Source organism: Carlito syrichta, unplaced genomic scaffold (genome assembly GCF_000164805.1).
Source record: "Carlito syrichta isolate Samal-C Ts95f unplaced genomic scaffold, Tarsius_syrichta-2.0.1 Scaffold308835, whole genome shotgun sequence".
Taxonomy (NCBI): domain Eukaryota; kingdom Metazoa; phylum Chordata; class Mammalia; order Primates; family Tarsiidae; genus Carlito; species Carlito syrichta.
Genome location: NW_007252931.1, coordinates 711,374 through 733,041, shown reverse-complemented (window position 1 = coordinate 733,041; position 21,668 = coordinate 711,374). Strand labels below are relative to the sequence as shown.

Here is a 21,668-nt window from a genome sequence, read left to right as displayed (position 1 = left end):
GGAGAGAGAGGGAGGGAGGGAGGGAGAGAGAGAGAGAGAGAGAGAGAGAGAGAGAGAGAGAGAGAGAGAGAGAGAGAGACTTGGACAACTGCTTAGATTTGAGCAGAAGACCGGATAAAAATTATTAACAAAGATATCTGAGGCTGGAATTATGTAAGTATATGTATACACTTTTTAAAAAAAATTGAAGTATGTTATAGACAAGAAGAAAGAAGAAAAGATCTTAAGGGTTCAGTGTGATGAGTGTTGACAATTATATATACCTAGCTAACTACTAGTCACAACAAGATAGAGAACATTTCCACCACTCTTGAAAGTCTGGGGAACTGTAACTTTAAAAAAATTATCTATGGCCGGGTGTGGTCGCTCAGCCTGTAATCCCAGCACTTTGGGAGGCCGAGGTGAGAGGACTGCCTGAGCCTGGGGGTTCAAGAGCAGCCTGGGCAACGTGGTGAGACCTTGTCTCTACAATAAAAATCTCAAAAACTAGCCAGGCGTAGTGGCATGCATCTGTAGTTCTAGCTACTTTGTAGGCTGAGGTGGAAGGATCACCTGAGCCCAGCAAGTTGAGGCTGCGGGCTATGGGCATGCCACTGCATTCCAGCCTAGGTGACAGAGCAAGATTCCAAAAAAAAAAAAAAAAAAAAAAAAAATCTACTTCTATGCTGACTAAATATAAGTCATGTAATTACTTTTGACATCAGAAGAAAAATATTTAAATTTTGTTATATAAACTAAAATTTTAAAAAATAAACAAAATAAAAACATAGTAGTGATATTTAACTTATGCACCACATACTGTTTCAGTCAACAATCGACTGCAGGCACCATGGTGGTCCCATAAGGTTAGAATAGAGCTGAAAAATTTCTACTGCTTTGTAATGTAGCTGTTGTAATGTCACAGTGCAACGTATTACTCATGTCTGTTGTGATGTTGGTGTAAACAGACCTACTACTGCCAGTCATATAAAAGTATAGCACATGAAATTATATATAATACATAATACTTGAGAATAATGTTACTGGTTTATATATTTACTATGCTATTTATCATTATTTTAGACCGTACTCCCTCTACTTATAAAAAAATTAACTGTAAAGTAGCCTCGGGCAGATCCTTCATGAGGTATTCCAGAATGCACTGTTACCATGGGAGATGACAGCTCCATGTGTGTTATTGCTCCCAAAAGACCTCCCTGAAGACAAGATATGGAGGTGGAAGACAGTGATATTGATGATCCTGACCCTGTGCAGACTGAGGCTAATGTGTTTGTGTCTTAGTTTTTAACAAAGTTTAACAGTAAAAAAATTTAAAAAAGAAAAATTAAAAGTAGAAATTTTTTTATGAATAGGGCTATAAAGAAAATGTTTTTGTACAGCTGTACAATGTGTTTGTGTTTTAAGCTAAGTATTTCAAGAGTTATAAGCTAAAAAAATTAAAGCTTATGAAGCAAAAAGGCTACAGCAAAATAAGGTTTTTTATTGACAAAATAAAAATATTTAAAAATAAATTTAGTGTAGCCTAAGTATACAGCGTTTATAAAGTCTACAGTAGTGTACAGTAAAGACCTAGGCCTTCACATTCACTCACCATCTACTCACTGACTCACCAAGGGCAACCTCCAGTTCTGCAACCTCCATTCATGGTAACTGTCCTATACAAGTGTATTTTTTTTTCTCCCGAGTTAGAGTCTCACTCTGTTGTCCAGGCTGGAGTACAGTGGCATACTACTCACAGATACTGCAGCCTCGACCTACTGGACTCAGGCGATCTAACTGCCTCAGCCTTCCAAGTAGTTGGAACTATAGGCGTGTGCCACCACGCCTGGTTAATTTTTTGATTTATTATAGAGATTTCATTGCCCAGGCTGATCTTGAACCCCTGAACTCAGGCAATCCTCTTGCCTTGGCCTCCCAAAGTGCTGAAATTACAGGCTTGAGGCCTAAGTATATCATTCATACTATATTTTTACTGTAGCTTTTCTGTGTTTAGATATGTTTAGATACACAAAAACCACTGTGTTAGAATTGCTTAAAGTATTCAGGTTTGTAGCCTAGGACCAACAGGCTATACCACATAGCCTAGGTGTATAGTAGGCTGTATAATCTAGGTTTATATAAGTACCTTCTATGATCCTTCTGCCTCAGCCTCCCAAGTAGCTGGGACTACAGGCACATGCTGCCATGCCCAGCTATTTTTTATTTTTTGTGGAGACAAGGTCTTGCTATGTTGCCCAGGCTGGTCTCGAACTCTTGGGCTCAAGCAATTCTCCTGCCTCTGTCTCTAAGTGCTGGGATTACAGACGTGAACAACCATGCCTAGCCCCAAATAGTGGATTCTTAATTAGGAATAGGTTGTACTTGATAGATAGATACTTTGACTAAGTGAATGGTTTTCAGTTTCAAAACATTTTAGTGCTCACCGCTTGAAGATAACCTTCGCCCCATGTCAAACAACAAATGCCCTTTCCTTTCAAGGCTCACACCTCAACCTAACTCCAGGCTCTCTGTATAGTAATCGTTATAATACCCAAGAGTCTATCAGAAAGCTAGCACAAGAACATGAAACTCACCTCATTGGAAGACAATGGCTGGGTGAAGGGAGCACTAGAGGGAGTGGTAATCTCACTCATCCGGAGCATGGTCCGCACAATCTCGCTGCTTGTCTGGGTTTGAAAAGTAAACTGGAATTCAGAAATCACTGTGCTGTCCCTGGCTCTGGCTATGTGCCAATGGCCACATGTGGCAAATAAGCGAATGTTCTTGATGACCACTGACAAACCCACTTAGATATTACCTGGTCCATTCTGTTGGCAACTGCACTCACTATGGCTTGGTCACGGAAGTGTTGGTGGAATCTGTCAAGGTTGACCTGCCAGTAAATCCCATCATCTGGAACAGGCTGAGGAAGAGAAAAGGCTTAGAGAGAAACATCTGGATACAGTGTGGACTTTTCTGGTGAGGAGCTTGGATTTGACTGTTCACCATTTCTTTTCTTGTACAGTATCAACGACATTGGTTAGAGAAAAATCATCCAATCATGTGGATTAGTGTCTTGACAAATCCCAACTTCAAACAGGTTCTCTAAGCTCATCTTCAATCCTTCTCTCCTTGTTTTAACTCTTCTTCATTACTCGCAAGCCTCCAACTTGCCTCTTCCCCTCCCAATCTCAGCAGATGACCTTGCCACTGCTTTCAGAGAAAACAGAAGCCATGAAACTCATTCAACTTTGTGCATGTACATGTCCCCACCTCATTTCATTTCTCTCTCTCTCTCTCTCTTTCTTTCTGAGTCAGGGTCTGGACTGGAGGGCAGTGGCACAATTACAGCTCACTGCAGTCTCAACTCCTGGGTTCAAGCAATCCTCCCTTCTTAGCCTCCTGAGTAGTTGGGAGTACAAGCACACACCACCACACCCGTTTCTTTCATTTTAATTTGTATTTTCACTCACTTTTATCACAGCTGAAAAATGTTTTTCCTTTTACCTAAGGTTAATGGCCATATTTGTATTCAAGATTTTACCTCTCATTCATTCTCATGTATCTAGTTCAATTTTATTTACCTGTTCTTCAAAATCTTTAGCCCCCTTCCTTATCTACTGCCTTCTTTTCATAGCCTTTACCTTGTCTATGTCTTTTCTACTAGAAGAATTCTTCAATCCTATGCCTCCCCTCCTCTTTCTGTCAAGCTGAGCTTCTCAAAGAGTTGATCACCCTTCTGTATCCCTATTTAGATTCATTCAACCCATTTCCATCATTGTACTGAAGTATCACCTATTGCTGGCATTTTGGTAAAACTGTACTATCTTCTTTGGGGACCTCCATGTTGCTAAATTCAAAGAATACTTTCCAGTTCAGGCTAGGCATAGTGACTCATTCCTGTAATCCCAGCACTTTGGGGGGCAGAAGTGGGAAGGTCGCTTGAGTTCAGGAGTTCAAGATGGCTCAAGTAACATAGTGAGGCCTCATCTCTACAAAAAATAAAAATTAGCCAGGTGTGGTGGTGTGCGCCTGTAGTCCCAGCTACTTAGGAGGCTGAGGCAGGAGGACTGCTTGAGCTGAGGAGTTGGAGGCTGCAGTGAGCCGTGATTATGCTGCTATACTCCAGCTTAAGTAAGAGACTCTGACTAAAAAAAAATCATACTTTGCATTTCTGATCTTATTTGACCTTTTAAAAGCAGGTGACATGGTTGGACATTATTCTCCTCCTTAAAACTTTATGTGGCTCCTTGGATTTAATGATATCATTTTTCCTGGTGCTATTTCAAACCTTCCTGGAGACACTTCCTTTTTTCTTTTTCTTTTTGGAGTCAGAGTCTCACTCTATCACCCAGGCTAGATACTCACAGCTACTGCAGCCACAACTGCTGGGCTCAGGCAATCCTTTTAGCTCAGCCTTCCAAGTATCTGGAACCACATGTGCCTATAGGCGCACACCTGGCTAATAGATATATAAATATATATTTTTTTTTTTGTAGAGATGAGGTCTCACCAAGTTGCCCAGGCTGGTCTCGCACCCCTGGGCTCAGGTAATCCTCTTGCCACGGCCTCCCAAAATGCTGGGATTACAGGTGTGAGCCACCACACCTGGCAAGTCACATTTCCTTAGTCTCCAAAGATCCCACCTTTCAGTATTGGTGTTTCTCACGGTTCTGTCCACAGCCCTCTTTTCTTTTTATTCCGCATGCTCTACTTGAATAAGTTGATCTACTCTCCAGGTTACAACTATTAATGCATTTCCAAATCTGTTACTTAATCCCAGAACTCTCTTTTATGCTCCAGATACACAGACCCAACTGCCTATTTGACAATTCCAATTCTACCTGTGCCCCCAAACTGTTCTGTTTTATAAGTTTTCAGGTAACTGCGCTATAACCAACCCTATTTCTTTTTTCTTTTTGAGTTGGCGTTTCACTCTGTCGCCCAGACTGGAGTGTAGTAGCCGCTCCCGGCCACCGCACCCTCAACTTGCTGGGCTCTGACGATCCTTCCGCTTCAGCCTTCTGAGTAGCCGGAATTATAGGCATGCGCTACCACACCTGGCTGATCTTTTGATTTATTGTAGAGATAAGGTCTTGCCAATTTGCCCAGGCGGGTCTCGAACCCACGGGCTCAGGCAAACCACTTGCCTCAGCCTCCCAAAGCGCAGGATTACAGGCTGAGCCACCAAGCCCGGCTCCAACCCTATTTCTTAAGCTACAAACTTGGGTATCATCCCTAGTCTCTTGCTCTACCATCCTATTACCATGTTCAAGCTATTCTTTATATTTATCAGCTGTCTACTTTTTTTTCTCCTGTCATAACTTTACTTCGGACTCTAATCATGGCTCAACTGAATGACTAAAATAGCCTCCTAAATGTTTTCCATTAAAAAAAAAAATCCTAACCGACACTATAAAAAAAGTAACTGGGGTTTTCTGCTTCCTATCTTGTTGCTTTTGCATCACTCTCCCCACTTCTCAGAGTAGTACTTTTAAAAACCATCAAGGGTCACAATTCCCTTGAAGAATCTGATAAGAGCTGTGAAGTGCCCCACTGAAAAGTGTACATAAGCACAAGTACAAGTGGATTCTCTGAAATTCATCCCTGAAGTAATACAAGTTATGAACTGCTGTGCTACAGTGATTTTTCTAAAGTACAAATCCAGTCACTTCATTCCCCTGCTTAACAATCCATTGATGGTTCCCCCTTGACTTCAGGATAAAGTCCAAATCTTTTTTTCTTCTTTTGAGTCAGTCTCACTCTGTCACCCAGGCTAGAGTGCAGTGGCACGCTCATGGCCACCACAGTCTTGCCTTGCTGGGCTCAGGTGATCCTTCTGCCTCAACCTTCCAATAGTTGGAAGTACAGGCATGTGCTACCACACCCAGCTAATTTTATGATTTATTGTAGAGACGAAGTCTGGCCAAGTTGCCCGGGCTGGTCTTGAACCCCTGGACTCAGGCAATCTTCTCACCTCCACCTCCCAAAGTGCTGGGATTATATGTGTAAGCCACTGAAAGTCCAAATCTCTTAGACAAACACATACACAAATAAGAAATAATTTAAATAATAAATAAATGCTGTGAAGAATATGAAACGGGAAAATGTGGCAGAAACTGGAGTAGGAGTGGGCAGTGGTGCTTGAGTTCTAAGAAAATAGCATTTGCTGGGCATGTTGGGTCACGCCTGTAATACTAGCACTTTGGGAGGCAGAGGCGAGAGGATCACCTGAGCCCATGGGTTCAAGACCAGCCTGGGCAACATGGAGACCTTGTCTCTACAAGAAATCAAAAAATTAGCCGGGCATGGTGGCACACACCTGTATTCCAGCTACTTGGAAGTCTGAAGTGGAAAAATCGCCTGAACCCAAAAGGTCAAGGCTGCAGTGGCCATGAGCGTGCCACTGCATTCCAGCCTGGGCAACAGAGTGAGACTCTGACTCAAAAAAAGCATTTAAGCTAAGATAAAAATGATTATTACAAAAGGAGACAACTACATGAAGATGTGGGGACAAGCATTTGAAACCAAAGGTATAGTAAGGGCAAAAACCTGAAGACTAGGAGTTTGACATGTTTGAGAATAGAAAGACAATAGACAGAACACAATGAGCAAGAGGGAGGGTGAAAAGAGTTGAGGCTGGAGAACCCTGTCTCTGGCAGATCATATAAAGACCCAGACCATGTAAGGCTTACTAGCTCACAGCTTAGAGTTCTTCTAAGAATAATGAATGGGAAGCTATTAAAGAAGTCTAATCGTAATGTATTGTTTTGTTCTGAGCAACTCGGAAGTCATTTTGGCTGCTAAGTAGTTAAGAATGCAGGTAGAGCCGGATGTGGTGGCTCACGCCTGTAATCCCAGCACTTTGGGAGGCAGAGGTGAGGACTGCCTGAGCTCAGCAGTTTGAGACCAGCCTGAGCAACATGGCGAGACCTCATCTCTACAATAAATTTAAAAAAAAATTAGCCGGGCCTGGTAGCACATGCCTGTAGTTTCAGCTACTTGGAAGGCTAAAGTGGAAGGATCACCTGAGCTTAGTGGGTCAAGGCTGTGGTGGCTGTGAGCATGCCACTGCACTCAAGCCTGGGCGATGGAGTGAAACTCCAACTCAAAAAAAAAAAAAAAAAAAAAGACAGGTAGGAAGACCATCAAGGAGAGTGTTGTGTTGGCCAAGTTTTGCCAAGAGATGATAGTGTTGTGGACTAAGGAGATAGCAGTGGAAAAATGAGAAATAATTGGATTTGATGTAAGTTTGGAAATTGGGTTGATATGTTTTACTTTGAGATAGGAGGGTTCCAAGGATTTTGAATTAAGCAAATGGTAGTGTTGTAGGTGGTTAGCCTAGTGGTAGTGTCCTTTACTAAGATGAGGAAGTTTATTAGGAAGCATATTTGGGAGGGGGAAATCAATTATTCTGTTCTGGCCACAGTTATGATGAGATACTTATGAGATAGCTTTACAGGGACGCTGAGAAGGTATTTGAATATGTGAGTTCAAGTCTAGGTGTATTTTTTTAGACTCATTTCTTACCACTAACTCCCATGGGTCTATAGATTGCAGCCATATTGAACAACTTGAATTTCTTCTAGGACCTCTTTTTGCACAAGTCATTGCCTCTGTTCAATGAAGTTAAGCCCCAGAAGGGAGACAGCAATGGAGTTCATTCTTCATTGAGCTATTCCTGTCCCATATTTAATGACATCCATAATCCTTCTACTTCTTAGCTCAGGAACCCTTAAGCTTCCTTGAGGCTTTTTATCTGAGTGCTCTTTCTGGCCTGCGTCAGGGTGAGGACCGCTAATCAAGAAGTTCTATTACCTCTTTGTTATCTGTGGTATGTTTTGGTCTCTTGGCCTTGGGCTCCCCAGCAGTATCTTCATCAGATGATCTCCTCCTTTTACCTTTCCCTGTCAAGTAAAATAATTGAACACTTAAGCTATATTTTGACAGGAAGTGATCAAACCTGACAGCAGGTGTCTCTTCATCCCAAAGACTACTGCTTCTCGGTTATAGGTGCTTAGGAGGCTGAGGGGCTATAAGAAACTTAAGTGGCCAGGCATGGTGGCTCTCGCCTGTAATCCCAGCACTTTGGGAGGCCAAAGCAAGACGACTGCCAGAGCCCAGGAGTTCAAGACCAGCCTGGGCAACATGGGGAGACCTTGACTCTACAGTAAAATAAAATAAGTAGCTGAGGTGGGGGTGTGTGCCAGCAGTCCCAGTTACTTGGAGGGCTGAGGCAGAAGGATCACCTGAGCCTGAGCCCAGCAGTAGACATGATCGTGCCACTGTACTCCAGCCTGGGGAACAGGATGAGACTCCAACTCAAAAAAAAAAGAAAAAGGAAAAAAAAAAAAAAAAACTCCAGTAAATGATGAAGTTATCTGAAACCGAACACGTTCAAAAAGAAATTCATAATCTTTTCCCCTCAAACTGGTTCTCCTCCAGTGCCTCCTTTCACAGTAAATGATACCATCGTCCTTTCACATGTGCAAGTCACATACCTAGATGTCATTCTTGGTACCTTTCTCTCTTAACCTTTCTATATCTTTCACCAGTCTGTTTACATTTACCTTTGTCTCATCCTCCCATTCTGAAGAAAGCAAATCTTTTTTTTTGAGTTGGCTTCTCATTCTGTCGCCCAGGCTGGAGTGCAGTGGCACACTCATGGCCACCCCAGCATCCACCTGCTGGGCTCCAGCGATCCTACCGCCTCAGCCTTCCAAGTAGCTGGAACTACAGGCATGGACTACCATGCCCTGCTAATTTTTTTTTTAAATTCTAGAGACCAGGTCTCACCAGGTTGCCCGGGCTGGTCACGAACCTGCAGGCTCAGGCTCCACTTGCCTTGGCCTCCCAAAGCGCTGAGATTACAGGCTGAGTCAATGAGCCCGGCCAGAAAATCCTTTAAAAATATAAATTAGATCATTCCACTTTCCTGCTTAAAGTTCGCTAGTGGTTAACTTTGGCCTTAGGATAAAGAACAGACGCTCTATTAGGTCTTGCTTGATCTAGCCCCTGCCTGTCTTTCACCCAAGCACTAACTAGGTCTGATTCTCCTTAGCTTTGGAGATCAAATCCTTGCCTGTCTCTTTAACCACATCCCATGCCTTGCTTTCCTTCACTCACCATGCCTCAAATCTTAGCTTAAATGCCACCTTCTCAAAGAAACCTGTGCACTAAACCTCCAGATAAAACCAGTCCCGTTATATATTTTCATAACATCTCATACTTTTCTTTCACAGTACTTATCAAAGTTTGTTAATTATATATCTATGTGATAAGACATACCTTATTTGATTAAGGTATGTCTCCTATACTAGATTTGAGCTCCATAAGGGCAGAGACCATGATTTTTCCATTATCATACACCACAAGGTCTGGCACATAGCAAATATTTGGTAAATGTTCAACTGATTAATACATCTAACAATCAATCAAGAAGAATTCACAGTTAAGGCAAGTCACAGTGGGGTCAAAATTCCTCACCTATCAAGCTCAGCTTTGGAACCAGGTACATATCCTTTTCATTAACAACAAGTGTGGGGGCAGGTGGCGGTGGCCCAGGGTCCGAATTCTCAGTGTTAGGTACCAAGGGGCAGCGCTGCACAAAGTGTGTATCTGCCAGTCGCACAAACGTGTTTGATACTTCAGCATAGTCTATGGTCTTGCCATCTGTACAACAGGAGGAAAGAGGCAGGAAAGATGGCCTAAGATAGTTGAGAGTCCACTCCGGTGCCCAGCCAGTCCACGCTTTTGTTAAAAGCTGTGGACACAGTACTGACCTTCCATGGTCTCTGTGAGCCGGTCTGCCACTTTCTTCACAACAGCTGACATTGTCAGTTTCCCATTTAACAGCAGCTCCTCAACAATCAGCTCTCCAGTGTCACTGTAGAGTGTTTTGGTTGTGTAGATGTACCGGGGATACCTAAGCATTCGCAATACCTGGCTGCACTGGGCTTCATACTCCACCACTCCACGTTTGTGCACTTGGTAAATCACCAGGTTATGCTGGATGAGGACACAAAGGGCTTTTTTCACCTTGGTAGAACACAAAAGAAAAGAGAAAAGATCTGACGACATAGCTCATTAATGCTGGCAATTTTTTGTCCAAGCATCAGGATAACTAGATGAGAATCTCTGGTTATTTCCACTCTCTGTGGGCATAGCTAATAAGAGAAGGAGAAATCAGAAGATTACTTGCTATGATGCACATATGTCCTCCGATCCTTATTTTTCTTTTTTTTTTGAGTTGGGAGTCTCGCTGTTTCACCAAGGCTGGAGTGTAGTGGCATGCTCTCGGCCATGGCAGCCTCGACCTGCTGGGCTCAGGTAATCCTTTCACTTCAGCCTTCCAAGTAGCTGGAACTACAGGCATGCGCCACCAAGCCCAGCTAATTTTTTTATTTATTGTAGAGATGAGGTCTTACCATGTTGCCCAAGCTGGTCTCGAACCACGGACACAGGTAATCCTCTCGCCTTCACCTCTCAAAGTGTTGGGATTATACAGGTGTGAGTTACCATGCCCAGAGATTCTTATCTTTCAAAGCACAATTTGCTTTCTATCATTCTTATTCCTTAAAGGTAATACTGAGATTAGTACACTCGTGAATAAATGAGGTATGGCATGGGAAGAGCAAAGATCTGCCTGAGAAGCCATGTGAACTAGGAACACTTGGAGAAGCCAAATCTTGAACCAAAGTTTCATCCTCTTCCCCCTCAAATAACATTGTTCTGATCCTAGGATAGGCTTTCTCTGTTTTCCATTTTCTGGGGTGGAAAGTAATAATATTCAAAGGTAGATGAAAGAAATTAAAAAGGGCAATTCATGTCATTTAAACATACCTGATCCAGTGATGTTCCTGTGTCATGGGCAATTACTCTTAGTGGCTGGCTGCCAGTTCTGATTAGGTGGACTCCAATTTTTTCTACAATCTCTCCAAAATGCTCTTGCAGCAGCAAAGAACATAGCTTAATTTCTGCTTGCGTCATTGTACTAGGGAGTCTGAGAGCTAGGGAGGAAAAAAATCCCCAAATTGTATAATGGAAAATCTTTCATGTTGGGAGAACTGCTGAGGTTAAATTCGTGTATTCTTCCTGGAAGGCAATTTGAGAATACATATCAAAAGTCTTAAAAATCTTTCATATCTTTGACCCAACGATTTCATCTTGGATACCCTGTTCCAATGAGATAATACAAGATGTCATTAGTTTTCTTTTTAATACCAATATACTAGAAACAACATAATGTTTATCAATAAAATGATGGCAAATCCCAGCACTTTGGGAGGCTGAGGTGAGAGGAATGCTTGAAACTTAGAGTTTTAGACCAGTTTAGGAAACACAATGAGACTTCCTCTTTCAAAAACATAATTTAAAAAATTAGCCAGGTGTGGTGGTATGCACCTGTAGTTCTAGCTACTTGGGAGGCTGAGGAGGAAGAATCAGGAGGTTGGGGCTATGGTGAGCCAAGACTGTGCCACTGTACTCCATCCTGGTTGACAGAGTGAGATCCTGGCTTTAAAAAAAAGAAAAAAAAAAGACTGCATACCCATACAAGGGTATGTTATCCCAATGTTTATTTTTATTATTATTTTAAACATTTGTTATTAGTTTTTATAGTAGAGCTAGATCTATCTTGCCCAGGCTGGTCTCAAACTCCTGGGTTCAAGTGATCCTTCCTCCTTGGCCTCCCAAAGTGCTGGGATAATAGACTATGCCAACATTTAAAATGATTTAGCAAAGAATTCATTAGCATACAAAATTATTAATAACATATTCAGTGATAGAAGCAAACTGTAAAGAAAAATGTAAACCAAAATACAATTATTGTAAAAGAAAAAAAAAAGTAAAACATGTATGCATAGAAAAAAAGGCTGGAAGACATCAAATTTATCTTCATGGAATTATGTGTGTGATTATAGTTTTCTTTAAAGAATGGGAGTAGGCGGTTTTGCAATCTATCACAGGCCTCAGATTCTGCACTTCTTTGCTTGGAAGAATTAAGGTTATTGTTCACAGCCTAGTGAGAGTAAATAGGCAGTGTCTTTCCCAATCCACAAAGAACATGACAAGTTAGAAAAAGAATTTAGGAGGTAAAGGGCAGCTTCTCAACAGGGTGCTTCAAATAGAACACGAAGTTATGTTGCTTGCAGTATTATGTGTTTAATTCTGAAATTTCCACTCCTTGGCAAAGTAGACACAAACAGAAACGGACGTAGGACATGATCATTTCCTTATCACAAGCTGTTACCAAACATTGTAGATTCATTACTCCCAATTCCTTAGAAGTCAAGTCTTGGCCCTCCCACCCCCAGCTGCAGTATCGCCAGAGAGATCTATTTCATCTATCCACGTGTCTTTGGAGAAGCCTCCCCAGACCCTTTGCCAATCGCCGAAAAGGCTTTCCAAGGCGCTTGGCTCTACCCTCGCTCACACGGGGGCCCGTTCCGGACTTGGTCTCTCATTTCTGAGTCGGGGCTGCCTCGTTCAGAAGGCATTCTCCACTAACCTCAGCGTCAGTGCAATCCAGAGGCTCCACACCCAGGGCTGCCGAGTTCCCCCAAACAGCGTCTGCGAACCAGCCGGGCACCCGAGCCAAGGGGCAGCCCGCCGCACTCCAGCAGGGGACGGCCCCCAAGCCGGACGCGGAAAGGATAACGCGCACGCCGCTCTACCCTAGAGTTTCGCTGGCTTCCGGGGACGCTCTTCCTTTCTTCTCGCTGGAAGGTTGGAGGACCGGCGAGGGGCTGTTTAGGGAACCGGCGGGCGGGCCGCGGCGGGCTGACTCTCCTTCCTGCGCCTCCTTGGTGCTGGGAGGCGGGCCGTGAAGTCGCGGTCCGCGCCGCCGCCTCTCGGGCCCGGCCGTCCCACGTGACCTACGCGGGCTCTAAAGCGGCTGGCTGCACCGAGGCGGCGGCGGCGGCGGCGGCGGCGGCGGCGGCGACCGCTGCTGGGGAGCTAGCGGCCTGGCGAGGGACCGGCCGGCCGCCCTCTCGGACAGCCGCGGCAGAGGACAAAAATGGCGGAGGCTTCGGCGGCCGGGGCGGACGCGGGCGCCGCTGTAGCCGCGCACCGGTTTTTCTGCCACTTTTGCAAGGGCGAGGTCAGCCCCAAACTACCGGTAAGAGCCCCATGTTCTCTGCGCTCCCGCACCGCGTGGATTCCTGGTCACGACATCCCGGAACTGGGTTTTAAGCTCTCCGCACACCCTTGATTCCCCTGACGTGGGTCATCGGATTGCCTGCTGCCCACTGTCTCCAGTGCCTGGCGCCAGACCCCGGACGTCACGGCCTGGCTTCGTAACTCCTGGCCAGCTCTTATTTCCTCCCTTGTGCTCCACTTGCCCCCTTGTTTCCTCTCCCCTCCTTACCTGCCCCCCCATCTTTTTGTCGTGTTTAGCAAGTTCCCCTGTGACACCTCTTCAGTTTTTCTTGCTCTCTTCTGTACCTAGTCTCCTTTCCACGGTGACCTCCCCCCGTACTCTTTCTGCTGTTGTTTCTCACCTTCCTCTATTTCCTTTTCTACTTTTCACCAGACCCTCCTCCTCCCCCATTCTCAGTGAAGCAGAATAGCGGGTTGCTGAGGATTGTCCCTATTCGGTTGTCTCTAGGGAAGGAAGAAAGCACGGAAAGAGAGGGTTGGAAGGTAACTGTGGGACAGAGAGGGGGATTGTGCTTTTCGTTGGCTTCCAGGTTTCATGTGAAAGTGAAAACAGCAGTGTACTAACGACTTGCAGACCGCCTGCACCCCCATCACTATTATTGAAGGAAATGGCTTTAGGAAGAAGGCAGGACATACTGTTTCAACTTCGTTTATTTTGGTTATGCTGCCAGTGTCGTTTGTACCACTTACCTAAACCCCCCCCCCCCCAGTTTCTCTCTTAAGAAAAAGATCCAGGACAGAATGTTGGGGAGTGCTTCATCTGACATAGAATTGGTTTTCACCACTTTCTGCCAGCCTGTTTGTTAGCCCCTAGAGAGATAATGCTATGGTTGTGAAGAAAACACTTCTGCAACATAATAACCGATCCTAGCACCTAAACCCAGAAGCTATTCCGGGCTGGGTTGTTGCTACTGCCAGGAGTACCCCCACCCCCAACCTCAAGTGAATGTTAATCCTGTACTTGGCTAACTGTCTTTGTGGAATTAGTTTTTGTGGTTCTTTTCTTTAGAAGTGTCCAGGTTCAGTCTTAAGGCAGGGTAACTAGATAACAGTTTACCTCTATATTTATAGTGTCATAGATACAGTCTAAGAGAAAACTTTTAAAAGTGTGTCTGTATATCTTATTTTTTAGAAGCACAAATGGAGTCCAGTGAATAAGTGCCCAAAGGGCAGTCTGAAGTCTTTTCACCCAACAGTTTTGTTTTTGAAGGCTTTTATGGCATTTCCTTTCCTTTCTATTTGCCCCACCCCCAACTTCATAGTCATAGTTTCATCTAAATACTACTTAGTTTTGCTTGCTGATTTTGCTGTGTGTTAATGTACTTTTTGCTGTGTTTCAGTGCTAGGAAGAGCAGGTGCTCTGTTTTTTTCCAGCAGACATCAGAGCCTCCAGAACTCTCTTACCATAGAGAGGGTGTTTGGAATTTAGCCAGTGTGTGTGTGACCAGTGACATGTTGTTGAATGTGATGCTTTGTTGAACTTTGCAGACTTAGCTTTTCTGATCTTTAAGTTTCTGTTCACTATTTTGTCTTTAAGAACGAGAAGACTTAGTCTAAGATTCCATAGTTTATTATATCTTTTCTTCTTATCACTTCAAGTCCTCACTTCAAAGTTATAATTTGAAAGGCTTTATTAGGTGTTTTTCTCAGCCTTAGTTAAATGCCTGGAGACGTTATTGATCTTTTTGGCCCAATTTACTATCTGTCATATCTGATTTGTAATTTGAGTCCTAAAATATGAATATACAAATGCTTCATATATACATACAAGGTTCTTTGCTTGGTGTCCTGGAGGTGATAGGGACAGATATATGGTTCCTATCCTTAAGGACCTCATCGTTTGTTTGGAAAGACAAGGCAGACATGGAAAAAGTAACAATGTAAAGTGAATGTGGATGGATAATATTTGCTTTAGAATTCAGAGGGAGGGGTATATTGTAGCATTGGTACAATCAGTGGGTTTTAAATTGACTTTGGAAGGACATTTGATTTCAGATTGAGAATTCCAAAGGCTGAGTTAGGAAAAGGTTGAGGAAAAAGATTTAGTAAATCAGTGTTTGTTTTTTCATTTTATTTTTTATTCTTTTTATTTTTTGAGTTGGAGTCTCATGCTGTTGCCCAGGCTGGAGTGCAGTGGCACGCTCACGGCCACTGCAGCCTCGACCTGCTAGGCTTAGGTGATCCTTCCAAGGTGTTTTTCTTTTTTTAAATTGACAACTAAAAATTGTTGCCTATTATATTTTTATACTGTATAACTTGATGTTTGATATATGTATACATTGTGAAATGGGTAAATCAAATGATTTAACATGCTACCTCACATACTTTTTTTTAATGGTGAGGACACTTAAATCTACGTCTTAGCAATTTTAAAATATACAATATACTGTTATTAACTGCAGTCACCATGATGTACTGTAGTGAATAATTGTTATGCCTTTTTAGGAAAAAGTGCAATAAAGTCAGGGTCATGGTTCTGGTTTGTATATGAGCTAGTGAATTATATCTTGTTTTGTGGCCATTTCTATATTCTTAACCCCAAACAGTCATTTTGAAAATGTTGGTTGTAAAAATGACCAGATCAATAAGTGGCTATTTTAGTACAAATTTGTCCCTGCGGCTGAAAAACCAACTCAAACACTGGTAGGTCAGAAATGTGATTTACATATACTTGTATATATCTCAGACAACACTGAAAAGTTTTTAAAAAAATAGTTTATGTAAACTTGAGATTACCTCACTATAGTACCCAGTATACAGTGTAGGTATGCATTGTTTCTTGAACTGGACAAATGTTACGTGAAACCTGGGTGTTTTGCCGAGGATAGCCAGACCCAATTTGTCATCAATGAAGTTTTTCTTTATCTTCATTGCATTTACATCTCAAGAGGTTACTAACTCTTGTTGTGATAGTTGGATGTCAAGAACCATCATTCATGAGTGCTATCCTCACTGAACACCAAAGACTAGGTTTTGAGTTTACATCAGCTTTTAGTAAGCTATTACTAGGTTTCTTCACCCATTCAGTGGGAAGGACTGCCTTAGAACCATTTCATCTCTTGATGTATTCACCACATAGCAGAGCCATAATTGTGTTTAGGGCAGCTACGTTGTAAGTTTAATAACTTTTCTCTTATTTTTCTCTCTTTTCAAGTCTCTGAGATATAGCACTTCTTGATACATTTGGAAGTGTGTGCAGGCAATAGTAACTTACCCAAGATTCAGTCCTGAAGCTGCCCTTAGGCTTTTGCTTATTGTTTTCATGGTCAGTCCTCCTGCTCAGAAGGATTTATGGGCCTAGCTCATTTTAATATCTAAATTAGGAGCAAGACTTTTGGTGATAACTTCTGAGACTGATTGGAGTATGTCTAAGGCTATGTAGGTTAAGCCATCAGTAGGCTGAATTCATTTAATTTAGTGGAATAGCATTCCTCCTTATTGCTAATCCTGATGAATCCATTTTAGCGTTGTGTGTCTTTGGTTTGGATCCTCCCATATAAAAGGACAAAAGTTTCATTTAGAAAGAAGGTAAGGAGAAATCATAAAGATAATTTAAAATGAAAATATATTTAGTGGCATTATTATCCGTTAGGCTTCAAGAGAGGGTCTCCATTCCAAGTGAATATTGGTTTAAGAATTCCTCTTTATTAAGTGTTTTCCTGTTTATCGTGAAAATAATTTTAATAAAAGTTGTGAGTACTAAACTTCAGTTTTAAAATAAGGGATTTTGTTATATGGCCTGAAGCCTCAGGATTTCAAGTTTCTATAAGATTGGGTAAAATGGCATTGTATATTTTTTGGACATCAGATGGTAGAATAAATACTTAGAGTAACTCCAAATTATTATCTTCTGCGGAGTTCCAGCCTCCGCTGAGCAGGGCCTGAGGTGGGGGGAGGGAATGAGAAAGAAAGAGACAGAGAAACAGCGGGATTGGGAGGACTTTCTCCCAGGTAGAAAGGAGCAAGAGAGAGCAAATTTATTTTCATCACATGCCTCTTATATAGGGCAAAAATCACACAAGGGAGGGCAAAACCAAACAAGCAAGATATATGTTAATGTCTAACTATGCTTATCTTAACGTTTATGCTAAGTTAAAAGCAAGGCAGTCCCTTAAGACAGACAGCCTCCTGTCTAGGCATGGCACCGCTCTGCTATCCATGGAATAGCAACCAAAGGTCAGGGAAGACAAAGGAAATATAGGCTTGGTTCCTTGAACACAAGCCAACAAACATAAGGACCTTGTCAGCTTATGCTTTGGTTTCCTTCAGTTTTCAAAATAGCAGAAGCTTCTAGCTCACCTGATTATCCTCTTGAGAGACACTGTGAAGCCAAGACTGATGGAGCAACTATGCTACATTGAGGGGTGAACTGGGTATCATATCACAGAAAACTGTGTCATGGAATGTAAAGTTGTCATTCCATCTCTGTACCCCACTACCCACATCCTTCCTCATTAAATCAAGGTCAGGAATATTACCTTATGAGACTGAATCTAGTCGTTTTTCTTTAAATTGTTGATATATCCGTTCCTGGGATGGGAAGTGACAAAAAAAAAAGGTGGACACAAATCATATGCTTTTGATAGTGATGAGACTAAGGTGGTTCTTAAATATTTTAGGGAGATTGGAGTAGCTCCCAAATCCAGATAGAGACCAGTCTAAGGACTGCTTACCTCAGATGCTCTATCTGAAGAAGCTATGTAGTAGTAGGCTTCTGTCTCTCTGTCTCCTTATTATATCACCTTCTTTGAGCTAATAAAGTACCATTCTTGTCAATAAGTAATGTTATCTAGTTTGTAGCTCCTTTACCAGGTGCTACACAAGGCATTAATCATTGTGTTGTACTTGTAATGACTATAATATAGGAAAATGTTCAAACTACCTCATAATAAGAGTAGCTAAAAAGTAGATTTCTTAACGACTTTGTGACCCTTAAGACTCTAAGCACACTGACTTTGATTTTTTTTTTTTTTTAATTGGAGTCTCACTCCGTTGACCAGTGCAGTGGCATGCTTACGGCCATCCCAGTGTTGACACACTGGACTCAGGTGATCCTTCTACCTCAGTCTTCCAAGTAGCCGGAACTACAGGTGTGCACTACCACGCCCAGCTAATTTTTTTATTTATTGTAGAGATGAGGTCTCACCAAGTTGCCCAGGCTGGTCGTGAATCCGTAGGCTCAGGCAGTCTTCTCACCTTGGCCTCCCAAAGTACTGGGATTACGGGCTTGAGCTACCATGCCTGGCCAACTTTGGTTTTTAAGTTGCATGATTCTTAGATCCCAGAGAAGTGCCTAAGTAATGTTAATAGTAGTGTTGTTGACCTGAGGGAAGCAATTTAGTGATTTAAGTTGGGTTTGGGAGGTTTTAATTATTAGATTACCTTAAGCTTCGTTATTGGTAATATACTAGCTAAAAAGTCATCTTGATTATCTAGGATCTATCTGGTGATACATAGCAGTTGCTTATTGAATACTTTTTGATTGAATGACTGATATGAGTTGAATACTCAATTTAAAAAGTAATGACTTTAGTGTTTTGAGATATTTATCTAAAAGGTGACAGTGGTACAAAATGCAGGTGCTACTATGTGACGTTGGAACATACAGTGTCAGTACACATATATTCCAGGCTAGATCTAGAAATAAGAAATATGTATTCTTATCTGCAGAGAACTAGTTTTAACCTTCAAATTGTACTGATAAGCAGACATGTATATATTGGGGAAATCTGTGGGACTTTTCAGTATAAGGAAGAAAAAAATCTTAAAGATGAACTAACTGCAGATGAAATTCTTACATTTTTTAGGGAGGGAAGTCCTGACTAGATGCTGACACTTTGTGCTTCTTTATGTTTAGTTGGTTTTTTTGACCTTCACTTATGTTCAGGAAGAGAAAGCTAAGGTCTTTCAGGCAGCCAGTTTATAATAAGAGGAAAGAAGGTGTGTTTAGAACAGGGACTAGGGCTCAGTAGTTAGTGGCTGCTATTCCGTTATAGCAGTATCTGTTGGGTCACTTTCTCTCCTTGTGGTTACTGAGAACAGAGGGATTGGATTACTCCTCTCAAGTTACACATTGTAGGGCAACTTCTAAAAGAAAAGTATCTAAATTTTTTGTCTGTTGGGAATTAATTGAGGTAGTAACACTGCATGCAATTTAGTACAACAGCTAAAAATTCCTGTCTAAAAACAAAGCAAAAAGCAGACAGCAAGCCTAACTTTTAGTTTCTCTCTCTTTCTCTTTTTTTTTTTTTTTTTTTGAGTCAGAGTCTCAGTCTGTCTCCCAGGCTGGAGTGCAGTGGCACGCTCACAGCAGCTGCTGGGCTCAGGCGATCCTTCCGCCTCAGGCTTCCGGGTCGCTGGAACCACAGGTATGCGGCACCACGCCTGGCTGATTTTTTGATTTATTGTAGAGATGAGGTCTTGCCATGTTGTATGTTGTTCAGGCTGATCTTGAACTCCTGAGCTCAGGCAATCCTCTTGCTTCCACCTCTCAAAGTGCTGGGATTACAGTTATGAGCCACTGTGCCCGCTTTTTTTTGAGTCAGGGTCTACTGTCACCCAGGCTGGAGTGCAGTGGCATGGATCACAGCTCACTGCAGTCTCAACCTCCTCGGCTTAGGCTATCCTTCCACCTCAGTTTCCCTAGTAGTTGGGACTGTAGGCACATGCCACCATGCCCAGCTAACTTTGATTTTTAAATTTTGTTTTGTTTTGTTTTGTTTGTAGAGATGGTAGCTTGCTATTTTTGCGATCTCCACCTCCTGGGCTCAAGCAACTTTCTCCCCTTGGCCTCCCAAAGTGCTGGATTATAGGCTTGAGCCACCACACCTGGCTTTTAATTTTTCTGTAGCTCTTCTTAGCATTTGTCAGGTTTTACTTTCTGTATTTTTTTCATAGCTTTTGAAGTTTCATGAACTCAGGAAATTTTGTGCTTAAACTTTTAGTTTCTTCAAACTCTTGTTTGAGAGGAAGATTGGCATTGTCAATTCTTGTTTTAATACTGATTGCTCATTTGACTAGTTCTGAGTCATCTGATGCCCTCAATCTACCTTGTGTGTCCCACTGTAAAAAGATACTTAGGTGCACCTATAGGAAGCTTGAATTAGCATTCAGAGGCATGGAGCTCTGTAATCCTGATTATAAGGCCGTGTAAGAATTTTTTTTAATTTTAAAATTGTTTATTTTAAAAATGGGTACAATTCAGGGCTAGATATGCAAATATTCACTATGCAGATACCCTTCAGTGTAAGAATTTTTATTTATTTTTATTTATTTATTTTTTGAGTTGGAGTCTCACTCTGTCACTCAGACTGGAGTGTAGTGGCACGCTCTCGGCTACCGCAGCCTTGACCTTCTGGACTCCGGCGATCCTTCCGCCTCCGCCTTCCAAGTAACTGGAACTACAGGAGTGCGCAACCACGCCCGGCAAATTTTTGATTTTTTTGTAGAGATGAGGTCCCACCAAGTTGCCCGGGCAGGTCTTGAGCCCCAGGCTCAGGCAATCCACTCACCTCGGCCTCCCAAAGTGCTGGGATTACAGGCTGAGCTACCGAGCCCAGCCTTTATTTTATTTTTAAATTTTTTGTCTTGTTAGAGTCAGGGTCACTATCGCCCAGGCTGGAATGCAGTGCATTGCAACCTTGAACTCTGAGACTCAAGCGATCCTCCCACCTCAGTCTCCCAAGTAGCTGGGACTACAGGCATGTGTCACCATACCTGGCTAATTTTTAAAAACACTTTTGTAGAGATGGGGGTCTTACTATGTTTCCCAGACTGGTCTTGAACTTGTGGACTTAAGCAGCCCTCCTGCCTTGACCTTCCAAAGCACTGGGATTAAAGATGTGAGCCATCAGGCCTGACCAGGCAGTGCAAGAATAATGAGTGCAAGAATAATATTTGTGAGAAATAGAGCCATTACCATAGTAGAAACATTTTAGGTTGTTCTTATAGTTTCACATACAGAAGTTTAAGTGCTAAAACATTTTTCTTTTTTAAGATTTTGTTTTTTCAGTTGTATACCATTCAAAGTTTCTTAGTGGTCCCCAGATGCATGTATATTGGATAGAAGTAAGTCAGCTCTTGTGATCTTAAACCAGGCATACTTTTCTTGTATGATAAGTAGAGTATCAGGGCCTCTTTTCCCAGAATAGACCAGTTAGTTTTGTCTTCCTTGAAAATCTGTTAAGACAGGTTAATCTCCCTCCTTGATTATTTCAACAAGTGTCACAGGGAACTTCTTAGTAGACAAGATGGTGTTCATTTCATTGGCACTCATTTTGATGTTGTGCAGATTTGAATAGACTTTAAGTCTGTAGAACCGTCTTCCTATAAAAGTTTCATGCTAACTTTTTGCCATGCTTAGAGTTTACATTCTCGAGAAAATAACAATTGTCATGGTTACATGCTCTTTTCTGCTTTTTCCTGGATTAACTGAGACTTGCAGGCATCAGTGATACTGATCTTCTTGCCTGGTAGTTCTTTTTTTTTTTTTTTGAGTTGGACTCTCACTCTGTCGCCCAGACTGGAGT

General features: G+C 42.2%; 2 protein-coding genes across 4 annotated transcripts in view; one reads left to right on the top strand and one right to left on the bottom strand.

Annotated features, from left to right (window-relative positions):
* Positions 1-12,522, bottom strand: part of POLR3C (RNA polymerase III subunit C) — a 20,166-nt gene extending 7,644 nt beyond the window's left edge. Inside the window, exons 1-7 of one of the 3 annotated variants that reach the window (XM_008066021.2) lie at positions 12,488-12,522; positions 10,822-10,988; positions 9,762-10,017; positions 9,466-9,651; positions 7,798-7,886; positions 2,798-2,902; positions 2,574-2,666 (exon numbers count right to left, since the gene is read on the bottom strand). In XM_008066021.2, the coding sequence (XP_008064212.1) occupies positions 2,574-2,666; positions 2,798-2,902; positions 7,798-7,886; positions 9,466-9,651; positions 9,762-10,017; positions 10,822-10,968 (876 nt within the window). In that variant the 5' untranslated portion in view covers positions 10,969-10,988; positions 12,488-12,522. Of the gene's footprint in view, positions 1-2,573; positions 2,685-2,797; positions 2,903-7,797; positions 7,887-9,465; positions 9,652-9,761; positions 10,018-10,821; positions 11,053-12,487 lie in introns of those variants that run through there. The other 2 variants (XM_008066020.1, XM_008066022.1) reach the window with 2 other exon arrangements.
* A 205-nt stretch (positions 12,523-12,727) lies between these two features.
* Positions 12,728-21,668, top strand: part of RNF115 (ring finger protein 115) — a 60,605-nt gene continuing 51,664 nt past the window's right edge. The window contains exon 1 of the mRNA XM_008066019.2: positions 12,728-13,099. Coding sequence (XP_008064210.1) covers positions 12,998-13,099 — 102 coding nt within the window. The 5' untranslated portion in view covers positions 12,728-12,997. The remainder of the gene's footprint in view (positions 13,100-21,668) is intronic.